Here is a 19,036-nt window from a genome sequence, read left to right on the forward strand (position 1 = left end):
TTTTAGAGACAGAGTCTCACTTTACTGCCCTTGGTAGAGTGCTGTGGCGTCACAGCTCGCAGCAACCTCCAGCTCTTGGGCTTAGGTGATTCTCTTGCCTTAGCCTTGCAAGTAGCTAGGACTACAGGCACCCACCACTACACCCAGCTATTTTTTGTTGCAGTTTGGCTGAGGCCAGGTTTGAACTTGCTACCTTTGGTATATGGGGCCAGCGCCCTACTCATTGAGCCACAGGCGTCGCCCAACACTTTTTTTTTTTTAGACAGAGTCTCCCTTTCTCGCCCTTGGTAGAGTGCTGTGGCAGTGTCACACTGCTCACAGCAACCTCCAGCTCTTGGGCTTAGGTGATTCTCTTGTCTCAGCCTCCCAAGTAGCTGGGACTACAGGCACTTGCCACAATGCCCAGCTATTTTTTTTTTTTTTTGCTATTTGGCCAGGGCCAGGTTTGAACCCACCACCCTCAGTATATGGGGCTGGCACCCTACTCACTGAGCCACAGGTGCCGCCCTGCATTAACATTTTGTTTATTAAGGATTTTGTTGCATCTGAAGGATTTTTATGTGGTTTATAGGACTGAATAAAATGTAGAATAGAACAATTAGTGGTATAACAACAACAGTGGTATAACAACATCACTTAAAGAAAGTGAACAGTATCTGGTTCCAGAGATGAGCTGATTACAACTGTAAGGTATTGAATTTGGTTCTTAGATTTCCTGACAGCTTAGGGTAAAAAGAGAAACATGTTAGGTTACATGTTTTTTGGTGTCTCAGAAAAGAAAGCACTTTGTTTTTTTAGTTTATTTTTGATTGAAACATTCTTGTCCTTTGTTCCAATTTTTTCCACAATTTGTGTGATAATTATGATGTCCATATATTATCTATGAGCTTGAAGAGAAAATAGAAAAATAGGTGATTAGTATGTCTTTTTTTTTTTTTTTTGCCAGGGCTGAGTTTGAATCCACCACCCTTGGCATATGGGGCCGGCCCCCTACTCCTTGAGCCACAGGAGCCACCCAGTATGTCTTGTTTTGGTAGACATTCTCATTATCCTTCAGGTTGCTAAGGCATGAAACATTGATCTTTGACAATGTCATAGATGTTAATTTTTTTCCAATAAAGTTTATATTGGAATTAAAGTTTGAAATGTCTGTGAGACAGCCAGATTTCCTCCCTAGCCAAGTCATGTTACTTATTGGCTTTATAATAATATTTGAATCTGTTCCATTTTTCTGTTTTTGCCATTAGTTAAAATTTTTGGTTCTTCTTAAACTTTTGCAGCAGCTTATTAGTTGGTTTCTTCTTGAGTCTTACATGGTGCTGTAACGGTCTTTCTAAAGCACATTAATGAGCATGTTTTTCTACCTGTTTTAAAACCTTTCATGGCGGCTTGGTGCCTGTGGCTTAAGCAGCTAAGGCGCCAGCCACATACACCTAAGGTGGCGGGTTTGAATCCAGCCCAGGCCTGCCAAATAACAATGATGGCTGCAACCAAAAAATAGCCGGGCGTTGTGGTGGGCACCTGTGGTCCCAGCTACTTGGGAGGCTGAGGCAGGAGACGCGCTTGAGCCCAGGAGTTAGAGGTTGCTATGAGCTGTGATGCCACAGCACTCTACCCAGGGGGATAGCTTGAGGCTCTGTCTCAAAAAAAAAAAAAAAAACAAAAACCTTTCATGGCTTATAGGATAAAGTTCAAAATCCTTAGCCTGCAATCAGCACAATCTACTATATGATCCTAGCCTACATTTTCAACTAAGCATGTAGTTAAATTATGTTTAAAAAAAAGCGATATGGTAGTACTTAACTGTAATAAAGCTCTTTAAGTTGCTTATTATATTAGGCCATTAAATATGAAATGTCTGTTTTGTTGGGTTTTTTTTGGTAGAGATAGAGTCTCACTTTATCACCCTCAGTGGAGTGCCATGGTGTCACACAGCTCACAGCAACCTTCAACTCCTGGGCTTAGGCGATTCTCTTGCCTCAGCCTCCTGAGTAGCTGGGACTAAAGGTGCCCACCATAACGCTGGGCTATTTTTTTGTTGTTGCAGTTTGGCCCGGGTGGGTTTGAACCTACATCCTGAGTATATGGGACCGGTGCCCTACTCACTGAGCCACAGGTGCAGCCTGAAATGTCTGATTTTGAATCAAATGTTTAGTTTAACACCCAAAATCCTAGCACGCCAAGGTGGCCAAGGTGGGAGGATCCCTTGAGGTCAGTAGTTCAAGACCAGCCTGATCAAGAGTGAGACCCCGTCTTTACTAAAAATAGAAAAACTAGGGTGTCTCCTGTGGCTCAGGGTGAGGTGCCAGCCCCATATACCAAGGGTGGTGGGTTCAGGCCCAGCCCTGGCTAAACTGCAACAAAAAAAAAAAAAAGAAAGAAAAACTAGCTAGGTGTCATGGCAGGGGCCTGTAGTCCCAGCTTGTTGGGAAGATGAGGCAAGGGTATTTCTTGAGCCCAGGAGTTTGAGTTTGCTGTGAGCTATGATGCCATGACACTCTACCCAGGATGACAGAGTGAGACTTTGTCTCAAGAAAACAAAACAGATGTTTAGTTCTTCATATCTCAAATAAGAAGTAATACGATTAATCAGTATGCACCTCAACTATTAACAGTCTTACCATCTTTGTGTGTGTGTGAGTGTGAGATAGAGTCTCACTCTGTTGCCCATGCTAAAATGCCATGGTGTCAGCCTAGCTTACAGCAACTTCAAACTCCTGAATAGGTGGGACTACAGGAGGCTCTATTTATAGTAGAGATGGGGTCTCACTATGCTCAGGCTGGTCTCAAACTCTTGAGCTCAAGGATCCTCCCAAGTTGGTCTCCCAGAGTAGGATTACAGGCATGAGCCCCTGTGCCTGACCTACTTTTGCCATCTTAACAGTAGCTTGTTTATACCAGTAGCAGAGAAGCCTGGAGAGTGTGTGATGATGAAATTGCAAAAAGCATTTTCCACAGCCTGTTAAGAATTGAATATTTTTCCTTGCAAGAAGTGGTTCAAAGCCTGGAAGAAGTGACAGTTAATTAGTACAATGTCTTGTGAATACAGTGGATGACAGTTTCCAAGTCCAGTTTCTCTACTTTGAGCAATGTTGTTTGTGTAACGTTTCGTGGTGGAGCAGTGACTTGTAAGAGTTGCCACCCAACCAGGTTGTATTGCCCCTTGCACAGAGAAGAGCCAATACAGTGAGGCAGTCAGGGTTGTAGTGAACAAAGTTCATTCCACAGAGTGCTAAGTGGGGAGATGGGAGGAATTTCTCAAATCTCCTACCTGAGAATTTGGAAGACTAGGTTTTTAAAGACAGTTTGGCAGGCAAAGGATTAGGCAGTTAGGTTTGTTAATTGGTTAGGTTTGGGGCAAAATTATAGGGGTATGGAAATCATCTTTTGTGTTGAGTTGGTTTCTGGCTTGGAGTCACAATTCCAGTTGGATTAGTTTCTTGGTATGGGGCATTGGTCTGGGTGGATCAGCCAGGCCACTGGAATGTGGGCCCTGGGATATATCTCCAAAACTACCTTTAGGTTTTGAAAAGGTATCTATGGAGAAAGTTAAGAATCTTTATGACCACCAGCTGTGTGACTTCAGAGTAGCAATTATAGACATGGTCATTATCATTATTTTTTAGGTAGACCTGTGCCTTTGCAGCATCTTAGGCCCTTACCTCAGTTCTTGCCTTGTACCCCTTTGTTGATTTGTAAGGGGCAATTTCAAGAGGATTAGCTTGTATGTGAATTGCAAGAATCTGCATCATTTCATTCACTTGGTTGTAGTAGACATCTGCTATAATTGACTGACCGGGTTTCATCAAGTTGTAGTGGATAATAGCAGCACTGGACGCCAAACAGACACTATTAGCGTTTTTGATGAATGCTTGGTTTTTGTGTTCTGGCACTTCATTTTTATCCAGCTTTTGTGCTGAAAGCTTGCGATTGGTGTAGAAATAGTTTGTTTTCTCTTCTGATTTCTTGTTTAATTCATGTGGAACCTATCTATCCAGCTTCTTTACCTTGCTAATGTGTTTCAAATGGTCCAGTGTTGTTGGAATAGTAACATCAAACCTATGCTAATTCATGCATAGGTTGAGATTGATTTGCTTCCTCTATAGCTTTCAGCTCATCATTTTCCATCATGGTCTCAGGTCATGCATGTGGCTCATTTTCAAGATTAAAATAACCAGAATGGAACTTCTCAAACCATTGACATGATATTTGTTCATTAACCACATCTTCCCAAACACTTTGTTGGTATTTTGAGCTGTCTCTGCTGCCCTGGTTCCATGATGCAACATGTATTTGAAAAAACATGAATTTTTTACATGAGTCAATGGAAAAGAAGCCAAACTCTGTAAAATAATTTAAAGAGATTTATAGTGAGCCAATTTGAGGACGATAGTCTGGAGGCATGCCCAAGAAGAAGCCTTGAGCAAGTGGACTTGCTGTGGTTAGGTTATGGTTTGGTTGTATGGGTTTTACACATAGAGTTATAAATTAGTATATTGAAGGCATACATTGGTGTGGCCTGAAAAAGTGAGACATCTTAAAGCATGGGGCTTACAGGTTGTAGGTGGGTTTAAAGACTCTGTTTTTGATTAGTTAAATGAAGCTTTGTCTAAAAGTAAGGATGTCCAACCTTTTAGCTTCTTGGGGCCTTATTAGAAAAAGGGTTGTCTTCACCACACATGAAATGCACAAACACGAATGAAAGCTGATGAGCCAAAAAAGAAAAAAGTCCATGCATAATTTTTGTGGTAAATACCACCAGAGATAAGCAAACAAAGTACATAATAATCCTAATTATTGTAGTCCTCTCAGAGAGTCTTTTAAAATCATCAAGCAGGCTGGGTGCGGTGGCTTATGCCTGTAATCCTCGCACTCTGGGAGGCCAAAGTGGGTAGATTGCTTGAGCTCAGGAGTTTAATACTGACCCGAGCAAGAGTGCCCATCTCTACTAAAAACTAGGTGGGCTTTATGACTACTAGTACCTGTAGTCCCAGCTACTCAAGAGGATGAGGCAAACGGATCTCTTGAGCCTAAGAGTTTGAGGCTGCTGTAAGCTATGACACCATGACACTCTACCCAGGGCGACACAGTGAGACTGTCTTTCAAAAACAAACAAAGGAGAAACTAAGGAGAACCCCCTGAATAATCTTGATGATGATGATGCTATACTTTAGTCTCAGATTCTGATTTCGGTCTAAGTCTCTAGTTTGTTAATAATTGGCAAATTAGAAATTATTGAAAAGTTATATGTTATAGAAAACAAGGGAGAAGTAAATGAATGAAAGGAAGTAAAATTCATTGTTGGCCTTTTATTTAAAGTAAATGCAAGGAAGTCCCCTAGTAATTATTACTCTTTCCCTCTCCATCCAAGCCTAAAATAGAATTGCCAGGGTAAAGACTGTGTTTGCATTACAAAAATTTGTCATTGTCTGAATTCTTGTAAATTGGTTGCAGCTTCAAGTTTCCCAGTCATCTTCCTTTTTCCATCAAATATTTTTAAGGCCTTCTGGAGGCAAACAGGTTGTTACTATTAGATAAGCCACTTCTCTTAGATGTACTTGTTCTTATAATGTGTTTAGGAAAAATAAACTCCAATTTATGCTTAAATCTATTTGGAAATCTGAAAATGATGGATCTGAGAAACCATTTGAATAACTAATTGTAGTACTTTGCTAGGTTTTAGGTAACTGCAAAAGAGTAGAGGATTTGGTCTAGTAAAAGAGAATTATATGTCAAATGTGAAATGTGAGTATAAAAGAGAAGAAGCTTATCTAAATGAGTGGCCTAGGAAGATTCACAGGGCTAGGAGCACTTGAACTGTGCTTGAAAGATGATTAAATAGAAGTGAAGGAAGAGTGGTTTGGGTGAATGGTAAGATCACAGACTCATGTGAGAGGGAAAGACTTATATAGGAAAGTTCCTGAAGACTCATACAGGAAAGTGGAAGGCAGTGGATTTCTAAGCTTTTAAAAAATAAAGATAGGCTTGGTGCCTGTGGCTCAAGTGGCTAAGGCACCAGCCACATACACCTAAGGTGGCGGATTCAAATCCAGTCTGGGCCCGCCAAACAAAATGATGGCTGCAACCAAAAAAATAGCTGGGTGTTGTGGTGGGCGCCTGTGGTCCCAACTACTTGGGAGGCTGAGGCAGGAGACTAGCTGAGCCCAGGAGTTGGAGGTTGCTGTGAGCTGTGATGCCATGGCACTCTACCGAGGGGGACAGCTTGAGGCTCTGTCTCAAAAAAATAAATAAATAAATAAAAATAAAAAATAAAGATATTCAGGCTTGACACCTGTAGCTTAGTGGTCATGGCGATAGCCACATACACTGGGGTTGGTGGGTTTGACTCCAGCCAGGGCCTGCCTACTCGTCAACAATGACAACAACAACTATAAAACAAGCTCAGTGTAATGCATTTTCCAGTACATAAAAAATCCTGTTGTTCATAATTTAAGGTATTCATTTGCACTTGTCTCAGTGCCTGTAGCTCAGCAGCTAGGGCGCTGGCCACATACATCAGGGCTGGCAATTTTTGAACCTGGCCTGGGCCTGCCAAACAACAGTGACAACTACAGCAAAAACAACAACAACAAAAAAATAGCTGGGCATTGTGGTGGGCGCCTGTAGTCCCAGCTACTTGGGAAGCTGAGGCAAGAGAATTGCTTAAGCCCAGGAGTTGGAAGTTGCTGTGAGCTGTGATTTGACAGCACTCTACTGAGGGAGACAGTAAGACTCTGTCTCAAAAAAAAAAAAAAAAGATATTCCGCTTCAACATTGAAATTATGCATTAATAGGATGGTAAATATAGAAAGGAATGAGTTTTGTGGGTGATACTGTGGATATTTTAGACACAGGGGTGTCCAACCTGTATGTAGATTATTATTATTATTATTTTGCAGTTTTTGGCCAGGGCAAGGGTTAAACCCACCACCTCCAGCATATGGGACTGGCACCCTACTCCTTGGAACTGGCACCCTACCCCTTTGAGCCACAGATGCTGCCCCTCTGTATGCAGATTATTGAGGACTCTTTTGCTTATCTGTGGTGTTGGATATTGTAAGAATTGTGCATGGACCTTGTTTTTGCTCCTCAGCTTTCATTATGTTTGTGTATTTAATGCGTAGCCCAGGATAGCTCTTCTTTTTCCAATGTGCAGTAGAAAAGAAAAGATTAGGCACCCCTATTAAAATTTGATAACCAGATTTTAATGAAGATTTCAGAAATGGAGATGATGCTACTTCTTTATCATCTACTTTTTGAAATCCTGGTTTTATTGGTGAATTGATACCAGGAATATATTTCTTTCTTCCAACATTGCTTATCAAGGAGCACCACTGTTAACCTACACACTGCTGTTCATTTCTTTCTATAGTGAACACTATACCTACTCAAAGTGTGGTCCACAGATTTGCTGACCATTTGTTACAGATCTGCCACGAGTTAGGTACAGATATTGAGTATACTGAGAAGTTTATCTCAATTTGACAATTCTGTGACATCCAAGCATGTGACTAGCAGACCTGTCTTATGGGATGGAGTATAGACCAGTCCAGGTGGTTTTTACTTTATTTTCTAGAAATACATTTATTGTAAAGAATTAGTCTGTGATGAATTGGAATTAAAAAACCAAAAACTGGTCCTTTGCAAATAGTTTGAGAACGTGATTTACATATTATGTTTATGATTTAATTAACTTTCCCCATTCTGACTTACTCTGCTTTTTTCTTCTGTTGTTTCAAAGTATATCTTCTTTTCCTAGACTAATAGTATTTCTCTTACTGATGTTTAGTGCAGATATACTACCTTTACCTGTACACTGTTGAAGATTAGCTAGCTATTTGTATACCACTATTACATAATATAAAGTGGTATAATTTTAATGGAATAATCGGATAATAGAGTAATCAAAATACAGTAGTACTGTATCTAGTTTTACATGTACAAATAGAAAATTTCTCAAGCATAAAATCATTTCCCTATCATTCAAATACATTCTTTTTGATACTGAAAATAATTAAACATGTGCTCTCTGGGAGTTTAAAATCTAAAATGACAAACACAAATGTAGGCAGACATTTTATAAACATTAAGTTTTTGTATAGTGCAAATATTTCTTTCTTTCTTTTTTTTTTTTTTTTTTCGAGACAGAGTCTCACTTTGTTCCCCTTGGTAGAGTGCGTGGTGTCACAGCTCACAACAACCTCAAACTCTTGGGCTTAAGCAATTCTCTTGCCTCAGCCTCCTGAGTAGCTGGGACTACAGGCGCCCAACCAAGTGCAAATAAATACTTTAAATTATGAACAACAGGACTTTTTATGTGCTGGAAAATGCATTACACTAAACTTGTTTTATAGCTTAGAGTATGTCTCTTCTGTGCAGTGCTGTTCCTAAGGCACTTGAAAACAATGTGTACTGTTTTGTCATTGGGTAGGTGTTTAATAGATATCTGTTAGATCTGGTTGCATTATAGTGTCAGGTCTTTTATTTCCACTGCTTTCTCATGGTTCGTTCCATTTATGATTAAAAGTGGTGTCTTAAAGTCTTTAGCTATCACTGTTGAATTGTCTTGTTATCTCTCTTTAGTTCTGTTAGCATTGATTTCATTTTTGCAGGGAGGAGGGTCTCTATTGTTAGGTGCGTATATGTTCACAGTTGTTACAGATTTGTTATAGATTAACACTTCAACCATTATAAAATGTCCTTCTGTTTCTCTTGTAACAATTTTTATCTTACTGTCAATTTTTGTCAGATATTAGTATAGCTGTTTCCACTTTTTGTTTGGTTGTTACTTGTATGATATAACCTTTTCCATCCTTTGCCTTTATCCTATTTAGTGTCTTTGAATATGAAGTGTGGGTCTTGTAGGCAACAGATAGGGTTATGGTTTTGTTTTATTTTTTATTTCTTATTTTATTTTTTTGAGACAGAGTCTCACTCTGATACCCTGGATAGAATTCCAGGACATCATAGGTCACAGCCACCTCAAAGTCTTAGGCTCAACTGATCCTCAGCCTCCTGAGTAGCTGGGACTGTGGGCATGTGCCACCACTCCTATTTAATTTTTGTGTTTTTTGTAGATCTTGCTCTAGCTTAGGCTAATCTTAAACTCTGGCCTCAAGCAACCACAGGCCCTCTTGGCCTCTCAAAGTGCTAGTATTATGGGCCTGAGCCACTCTCTGCCATCCCTTTAGTAAGTTTTTACTAAAGGAAATCCTTCTAGTAAATTTTGAGGTATTTAAAACAGATAATTATAGTATTTGTTTGGCAAGTCCAATGTGCTTCCTCAGGACAGCTTTTGTTGACTGTTCTTTGTCCTCCACATAGCACATAGTTTCTTGTTTTTTTGTGTGTGTTAGACTTTTTTTTTTTTTTTTAAACTTGACATATGCCACTTATAGTTTTAGAAAAATGCCCTGGGCAGCACCTGTGGCTCAAGGGGTAGGGCGCTGGCCCTATATGCCAGGGGTGGCGTGTTCAAGCCTGGTCCTGGCCAAAACTGCAAAAAAAAAAAAAAAAGAAAGAAAGAAAGAAAAATGCCCTCAGGGGAAAAGTTTGTTGCGCTGGGCAAGCTTAGAGCTAAGTCAAATAAAGACAAGGGGAGGCGGTGCCTGTAGTGTAGGGTGCTGGCCACATACACCTGGCTTGGCTGGTTCGAGCCTGGCCTGGGCCTGCTAAACAGCTCATAGCAACCACAAACTCTTGGGTTTAAGTGATTCTCTTGCTTCAGCCTCCCAAGGAGCTGGGACTGCAGGTGCCTGCTACAATGCCTGGCTACTTTTTGGTTGTAGTTGTCATTGTTGTTTAGCAGGCCTGGGCTAGATTTGAACCCACCAGCTCCAGTGTATGTGGCTGGCGCCCTAGCCTCCGAGTTACAGGCTCCGAGCCAAGGGCTTCACATTTTTGAATGCACATGTCTTTGCCAATTTACTAGTTACTGAAGACTTTAGTTCATTTCTCTGTGGTTGAGCTAGCACAAAGCAGAACTATGAAACATTCTTTGGAAAGTTTGTGGTCTTACCTTAGTCACCCTTCATGATGAGGCTTCTATTAGGCATCATCTTAAAAAACAGTCTGCACTTGTTAGCAGTAAAGATGTCATCTTTTGAATTCTGACAAAGAGTCTTATGTTGTCCCCCTTGGTAGAGTGCTCACAGCAGGCTCCAATTCCTGGGCTTAGGTGATTCTCTTGCCTCAGCCTCTCAAGTAGCTAGGACTACAGGTCCTTGCCACAATGCCTGGCTATTTTTTTTTTGTTGCAGTTTGGCTGAGGCTGGGTTTGAACCCGCCACCCTTGGTGTATGGGGCCAGCCCCCTACTCACTGAGCCACAGGCACTGCCCAATCTTAGGAACTTTTTAATGAACTCTTTCACAACTTCCAGTAGAACTTTATTGGATTGGCTCGGCGCCTGTGGCTCAAGTGGCTAAGGTGCCAGCCACATACACCTAAGGTGGCGGGTTCGAATCCAGCCCGGGCCCGCCAAGCAACAATGATGGCTGCAACCAAAAAATGGCCAGGCGTTGTGGCGGGCGCCTGTGGTCCCAGCTACTTGGGAGGCAGAGGCAGGAGACTTGCTTGAGCCCAGGCATTGGAGGTTGCTGTGAGCTGCAATGCACAGCACTCTACCCAGGGGGACAGCTTGAGGCTCTGTCCCCCCCCCCCCCCCAAAAAAAAGAACTTTATTGGATTCTCCACATGAGACTTTCTGGGAGATCTTGTGTTGTAGTTTAAATATCTCAAGCCAATCACTTGATGCTTGGAAATCTGCCACCCCAAATTTCTTTGCAGATTTTTTTAGCAACTTCTGGGATCGTTAGCTAGGAGATTGAGGTGTTAACTGCCCTCTTTTGTTTGAACCAGTTTAATGTGGCTTCATTGACTTCATTGAGGGAAATTTTCCTCCTTTTCCTCTCTAGTACTCTGCTTTCATTATTATAGCTCTCCATGTACTCATGTTTACGTTTTTGGATGTTGCTGTGATCTTGCTAACACCAAAACATTCCACTGTTGCCTGCTGCTTTCCAGAAAATGTAGATCAACCTTTTCCTTCATTGTTGGTTCTTTGAGTTCTTTCCTTTGGGCCAACATGTCTCAATTGTAAAAATTTTTCAGTAATTGCGGGATGTACCTACAACTCAAACCCATCCTTCACATTGAAAAAATCTTCAATATGTGACGAATGATAGGACATTAGGTATAATCCAACATGTAATAATAATAAAACATGACAAGAGAGCTTATACTAAAGAAAAAAATAATACAATTAAGGGGCAAAGCCTACAACTTCTAACTCCTGGTGTAGAGGGGACTCAACAGGTCAAGTTATAGAGCATAAGTTAATATTGTGTGTCACAGTCCAAGTAGTTAAGATACAACTTACATAAGTGGTCAATATATGGAGGTCAGACTTCTGTTGAATACTTGTGTTGCATGTCCAGTCTATGAAAATTAGGTCAAGTTGAGGTGGTCAGTTATGGAGGTTTTACTGTATTTTCAAAAATAGGGAAAAATTTTGAACCCTTAAACTTTTTTTAGAAAGCATTTACCATCGTTTAGCATATGCAAAGCACTTCCCCTAGGTTAAAACTTTGAAAGATTATAGAAGTAGTTAAGGCATGTCCCTAAAGAGCATCCAATATCTGTAGGAGAATAAAAACTAGCTCATGTGATGTAAAAAGGACTCATTGGGTAAAGTAATGGAGCATTCACAGAAAGAGAAACAGTAGGATAAGGGGGACTATTTTGGGAAGGATAGGACTTGTTATTGAGTTTTAAACTTGATTTATTTCCATAATCTCTTATTTCTGGATTTCCTTCCTTTTCCATTTTTCTTTTTTCTGTTACTGTTTTGGCACAAGGATTGTTTTATAATAAGTGAAACCCTGTTATATTTTATCTATCTTTTCTATGTTTCTTCTCCTCTATGTAAATTTTGTGAATTGGGGATTTTTTTTTTTTTTTTTTGAGACAGAGTCCCCACTATGTGGCCCTTGGCAGAGTGCCTTGGCGTCACAGCTCACAGCAACTTCCAACTCTTGGGCTTAAGCAATTCTCTTGCCTTAGCCTCGCAAGTAGCTGGGACTACAGGTGCCTGCCACAACGCTCGGCTACTTTTTGTTGCAGTTGTCATTGTTGTTTTAGCTGCCTCTGGCTGGGTTTGAACCTGCCAACTTCAGTGTTTGTGGCTTGGTACTGTAACCACTCTGCTACAGGTGCCAAGCTGAATTGGGGATTTTTTTGGTGACTTATAAAAAGCGTTTTGTAAAAGAGTTTTTATTTGCTAAAGAATTCATTGTAAATAGATATAGAGTACAAAATAGCCTAATTTTGATTTAGCTTTTCCAACATTTTTTATTAGCATTAGCAAGTTACTGTATGTAGTTCTCATACTTTGTTAGCTTGCTATGTGGGAAGGAAATTAATAGAGAATATTTTGGCTTGTAATATGTTGCAAATCTTGAGTTGGTTCCCATGTGCTTTTGTTTTGTTTTGAGTTTTTGTTTTGCTAGTTGTTGTTTTCATTTTCTTTCTCCTGTGACATTGTGTTTGGAACATTAATTTCAGGAAATTGAGAGGTAATTGTAGCAGCCTCCTCTTTTATTCTATTTTATTGTTCTTTAAACTACTCTGGGAAAAATTGAACACTTTTCTGTTTATCTCAGGCGTGTGTGTTTTTATTTATTTATTTATTTATTTTTGAGACGGAGCCTCAAGCTATCCCTCTGGGTAGAGTGCGGTGGCATTGTGCTCACAGCAACCTCCAACTCCTGGGCTCAAGTGAGTCTCCTGCCTCAGCCTCCCAAGTAGCTGGGACCACAGGCGCCCGGCCACAACGCCTGGCCATTTTTTGGTTGCAGCCATCATTGTTGTTTGGCGGGCCCGGGCTGGGGATTCGAACCTGCCACCTTAGGTGTATGTGGCTGGCGCCTTAGCCGCTTGAACCACAGGCACCGAGCCATGTGTGTTTTTATTTTGATATTCTATAAAATGCATTTAACTAGATTTGATGACTGTTATTCTTATAGGCAGACAACAGATAATCATCTAGTGTTTTCTTACATTGAAGTCCAAATGGTGGACAAATTAAGAGCGCATATATCAAATCTAGGGTGCTTGGTGTTTAAATCCTAACTCTGCTTCTTAATAGTTAAGTTACTTATACTCTCTGTACTTAAATTTCCTCATTTATAAAATTGAGATAGTAATGGTACTTATTTCATAGTGTTGCTATGAGGTTTATAAGAATTAATTCCTGTAAAGTACTTAGAAGAGTGTCTAGTATATAGGAAGTGTTTAATTTGTGTTAGCTATTATTGTCTTTTTTTAGTTTAGTGAAAAGCCACACAGGTAGTTAAGTGTTATATATAGAATCTGGAATCAGGAGTGGCATTTGCCTGTTTTATAATAATTTCAGTCAAAGCAGTATTGTTAGTTAGGCCTATCGATAGGTTATATAGTCTTCTCCAAGGTAAAAATTTCCGAGCTATGAAATAACTACAAAAAGCAAAAGTGATCAATTTTATTAATAATAAAACACATTTGAATACATATTTTTAATTCAGCACTCTGCTAGGTTTGGGGAATCCTGAGGCAGACACAATTTATTCTAAAGAAGCTAGACTAGTCCTTGAAGAAAGACAAGAAGACATCTGAGACATTGTTAATTCCATGAGAGAGAAATGTGGAATATTCAAGGGAATAGAGGGGAGAGGCATCTATACTTCTTTTTGGGGAGGGCAGAGCAAAAGAGGAATAGTCTTGGAAAATTCCATAGATTAGATGTTATTAAAAGTTAAATAACATCAGAGTTTAAAGTGCCATCTCTGTGTTGTTCCTATTTTAGATTCCTGGGCTCAAGCAATTCTTCCCAAGTTCTTGGGCTATAGGAACATGCAACCATGCTGATTTTATTATTTCTTGTATAGCGGGGTCTCACTCTTGCTGAGGCTGGTCTTGGTGATCTTGGGTGATCCTCTCACCTAGACTTCCCAAAGTGTAGGATTACAGGTTGAGCTACTGTGCCTGGCTAAGTTTTTAAAATTAAAACTAAAATCTGTAAAGATTAAAGTTTTGAGAACAAAGATACAGATAGATGATTACATATTTGGAAGATTTTAATAGGATAGAATTTTAGGAGTAGTTCTTTGGCTTTGAAGGAAATGCGACGCTATGAATATTTGCTAAACATGACTTAACATATGTGAGTCATAAATACTAAAAACTGTTTCTGTTTATTTTTCAGAGAATGCAGAATCTATTGATCTTAAACAGTTTTTTGACCAACATTTTTCACATATATACTATGTTTTCTTTGAAAATTTTGTGACTATTGAAGCTAGTCTTAAACAGAAAGGTAAGATGTTAACATCTATCCTGGCTTATGCTGATGTTTCCAATAATTGTTACAAACATTAACTTAAAAAAAGGTTCTGGGACATTTGGATTTTAGTGTTGTTTTATTTCTGTATGTCAGGCAGCTTTTTGATGCTCCTGATACTGTTATCATAGGACTAATGACATATATTTGGGAGACAACTAATGAATTCTCATTATAACCCTTACTATTTTGTGAAGGCTTTGAAGATTTGATTTTTCTCTGGTCAAGTTTATCTGTTTCCTCATCCTCCTTTGTTCTGCCTAGAAGCATGTGTCAAATTTTAGCAGTCATTTCATGTTTTCATTTTCAGAGCTCATTTAAAATTCTTTACCCTACATCATGATTTGTTTTTAGACATAAATATGTAGCACCTTAAATAATTACAGTACCCATAAGAATAGAGAGAGATGCTGTGATACTGTCTACATAATGAATTGAATCTGCATTAAATATTTTACTAAAGAATCATTGAAAAAATGTACTGGAAATATCGTAAGCTTATTAAATGATTGCTAACAATGAGGACAGAATGACATGTTTTAAATACTTTCCTGTAAAAATATTTTAGGTCACAAGTCTCAAAGGGAAGAATTGGATGCTATACTTTTTATATTTGAGGTAAGTTCCTCTGAATCTTAACTTTTTTCTTTCTTTTAAAAATAATTGTTAGAGCACACAAGGAATATATGAAAATTATTAAAAATACAGTGAAAAACTGTGAATCTATAACTCTTTCCAAAAACTAAATCTAAGGGGTTTTTGTTGTTGTTGTTGTTTTTTTTTTTTTTTTTGAGACTGTCTTACTTTGTTGCTCTGGGTAGAGTGCCCTGGCATCATAGCTTACAGCAACCTCAAAATCTTGGGCTCAAGCGAACTTCTTTCCTCAGCCTTCCAAGTAGCGGGGACTACAGGCAGAAACCACCATGCCTAGCTAGTTTTTCTATTTTTTAGTAGAGAGAGGGTCTCACTCTTATTCAGTCTGGTCTTGAATTCTTGATCTCAGGCAGTCTACCCACCTCAGCCTCCCAGAATGCTAGGATTATAGGAGTGAGCCCCTGCAACCAGCCTAAATCTAAATTTCTAACCTAAAAATATGCCACACTGGATTTTTTTAGAGACAGAGTCTTACTTTGTGCCTCGGTAGAATGCCATGGCATCACAGCTCACAGCAATGTCCAGCTCTTGGGCTTAGGTGATTCTCTTGCCTCAGCCCCTCGAGTAGCTGGAACTATAGGCACCCGCCACAACGCCCAGCTATTTTTTTTGTCGTTGCAGTTTGGCCAGGGCCGGGTTTGAACCCGCCACCCTTGGTATATGGAGCGGGCGCCCTACCCACTGAGCCACAGGTGCCGCCCATGGATTTTATATTTTTTTAATAGAATTATCTTTTTATGCATTTAACGCCACAGAATCAATGTGATGGTCATTGTGTTTGCAAACAACAAAAATTTTAATTTGAAAGACTTACACAAATGGAGAATTTCTTTGTTTTTGTTTTGACTCCAAAACATCTTTCCTGACAGGGTATATTCATATAACTCTCATAAGCCTAGGGGATTTATCATTTCTGGCTTAACTGGTTTTTATTTCAAACTTGTATAAAATAGGCTTACTTTTATTTTGGAGACAGAGTATCACTGTGTTGCTCTCTGTAGAGTACTGTGGCATCACAGCTCCCAGAAACCTCAAACTCTTGGGCTTAAGCCAGTCTCTTGCCTTAGCCTCCCAAGTAGTTGGGACTATAGGTGCCTACCACAACATATTTTTTTGTTGTAGTTGTCATTGTTGTTTAGCTGGCCCCGGCTGGGTTTGAACCCACTAGCCTCGGTGCACGTGGCTGGTGCCCTAACCACTGTGCTATGGGCACTGAGTCTAGGCTTACATGTTTTAAAAATAATTTTGCATTAGTTTGGATTGGGGTGGGGCAAGTCTTTATAAATGTTAAACCTTTCATGGTTCATAAGTGGATGAGCAAAATTAGATGTTCTACTAAAATTTGTTTGTTCTTTGTAGCATACTCATAAAAATTAAGGCCCTTTTGTGTTCTCCTTTAAAAATAACCCCTTGTTCTTTATTCTCTCTTTCAAAGTAAACAATCATGGGGTATTCTGATCTTTACCGAGAATTTAGAGACCTGTAGAAAAGAGTAGAGATTGTTATTTTAAAGAAATCATTTTCTTTTTTTGAGACAGAGCCCCAAGCTGTCCCCTTGGTTAGAGTGCTGTGACATCATAGCTCACAGCAACCTCCAACTCCTGGGCTTAAGCAAGTCTCCTGCCTCACCCTCCCAAGTAGCTGGGACCACAGGTGCCTGCCACAATGCCTGGCAATTTTTTGGTTGCAGCTGTCATTGTTGTTTGGTGGCACAGGCTGGATTTGAACCCACCGCCTTAGATGTTTGTGACTGGCGCCTTAGGGACTTGAGCCACAGGCGCCGAGCCAAGAAATCATTTTCTTTTTCTTTCTTTTTTCTTTTTATTGAATGGTAACTGTGTACATTAATGCACTTCTGGGGTACAGTGTGATGTTTTCACACACAATCCGAAACACTTCCATCAAACTGGTTAACATAGCCTTCATGTCATTTTCTTAGTTATTGTGTTAAAACGTTCATATTCTACTCATAGAAAGATTCACTTGTACCTTTGTAAGATAAACCACAGAAAGCTTGAGCTCTTCTGTCAGTTGATCATTAAAGATAATTTGTTCTTTTTTTTTTTTTTTTTTTTGCTTGTACAAAAAGTCTTTATTGGCGAGGGAGGGAGGCTGCAGAGCGGCACTAAGGAGAGAAAAGAGAAGAGAATGGAGGGTGAGAGAGAGATGTTCTTTTGTATTTTGAGTATTTGACACTGTTCAGGAGAATTTGAACAACCTGTTGATACCTCTTTTAGCTGTTGATCCAGTCATAGATTAAAAAAGAAATATTTGTGGGGGGACGGCGCCTGTGGCTCAGTGTGTAGGGTGCTGGCCCCACGTACTGAGGGTGGCGGGTTCGAATCTGGCCCCAGCCAAACTGCAACTAAAAAATAGCTGAGCGTTGTGGCGGGTACCTGCAGTCCCAGCTACTCAGGAGGCTGAGGCAAGTGAATCACTTATGTCTAGGAGTTGGAGATTGCTATGAGCTGTGACACCATGACACTCTACTGAGGGTGATAAAGTGAGACTCTGTCTCTTAAAAAAAAAGAAAGAAAGAAAGAAAGAAATACTTTTTGGGCAGCACCTGTAGCTCAAGGAGGAGGGCACTGGCCCCATATACCAGGGGTGGTAGGTTCAAGCCTGGCCTGGCCAAAACTGCAAAGGGAAAAAAAAAAGAAGGAAATATTTTTCGAGACAGGATTTTGCTCTGTTGTTCAGACTAGGTTTCGGTTACATTACCATACCTCCCTGCAACCTCAGACTCCTGGGCTCAAGCAGTCCTCCTGCCTCAGCAGCTGCAACTACAGGTGTGCACCACCACACCTGGCTAATTTTTACATTTTTTGTAGAGATAGAGTTTTGCTGTTGCGCAGGCTGGTCTCCAACTCCTAGCTTCAAGTGATCCTCCACCTTAGCCTCCCAAAGTGCTAGGGGTACAGGCATGAGTCACTGTGCCTATCCAGAAATTTGTTGTCTTGTTGTTTTTCAGTTGCAGACAACAGTAATTAATGTTATCTGTTCTGCATTTCATGAGTCATGTCCCCTGATATTTACTTATACTTAACCCCCCCCAAGTGTTTGCATCAACTGTTTACAAGGGAAATAGTGAAACAGATGTTTTGAGAAAGAATGAAAATATCTATTGCAAGATAGTGTGATTCCTGGAAAGTATTCCTTTAAAAGTTCATGCTTGCCTTATATTCAGAAAACTAAGATGTTTGATTACTTATTAGAAGCTCTTTCAGGGTATTTCCTCTGTTAAAAAATAATATCTTGGATGGTACCTGTGGCTCAAAGGAGTAGGGCGCTAGCCCCATATGCCGGAGGTGGTAGGTTCAAACCCAGCTCTGGCCAAAAACTGCAAAAAAAAAAAAAAAAAAAAAATCCTAGTACTCTGGGAGGCCAAGGTGGGTAATTACCTGAGCTCAGAAGTTCTAGACCAGCCTGAGCAAAAGCAAGACCCCTGTCTCTGCTAAAAATAGAAAAACTGGTTGGGTGTTGTGGCGGGTGCTTATGGTTCCAGCTACTCAAGAGGTTGAGGCAAGGGGATCTCTTGAGTACAAGAGCTTGAGGTTATTGTGAGCTGTGATGCCACAGCACTCAGTACTGTAGTCAGGGCACAGAGTCAGACTTTGTCTCATTAAAAAAACTAAATAAATAAAATAAATGATATTGATTATATGTAATATATACTGATTGTTTGTTACTGTTAGAAATATGTTTGTCTTTAAGGGATCACTAAATTTTACTAGAAAAAAGATGTTACCTACAACATTTTCAGCTTTTGAAAAAATTTAATTAACATTTGTGCTGATATTTTTCTCCCAATAATAGGAAAATAGTATGTGACCTCTACTTTTAGAGAACATTGATGGAAAAATACTCAAGAAATAATAAGGTGGCTCGGCGCCTGTGGCTCAAGCGGCTAGGGCGCCAGCCACATACACCTAAGGTGGCGGGTTCAAATCCCCAGCCCGGGCCCGCCAAACAACAATGATGGCTGCAACCAAAAAATGGCTAGGCG

General features: G+C 40.0%; 1 protein-coding gene across 1 annotated transcript in view; it reads left to right on the top strand.

Moving 5' to 3' along the window:
- Window positions 1-19,036, top strand: part of RALGAPA1 (Ral GTPase activating protein catalytic alpha subunit 1) — a 224,124-nt gene that overhangs the window by 12,793 nt on the left and 192,295 nt on the right. Inside the window, exons 2-3 of the mRNA XM_023514391.1 lie at window positions 14,242-14,352; window positions 14,945-14,994. Coding sequence (XP_023370159.1) covers window positions 14,242-14,352; window positions 14,945-14,994 — 161 coding nt within the window. The remainder of the gene's footprint in view (window positions 1-14,241; window positions 14,353-14,944; window positions 14,995-19,036) is intronic.

This window comes from Otolemur garnettii, unplaced genomic scaffold (assembly GCF_000181295.1).
Source record: "Otolemur garnettii isolate 467f Iridium unplaced genomic scaffold, OtoGar3 scaffold00052, whole genome shotgun sequence".
In the NCBI taxonomy this organism is placed as follows: domain Eukaryota; kingdom Metazoa; phylum Chordata; class Mammalia; order Primates; family Galagidae; genus Otolemur; species Otolemur garnettii.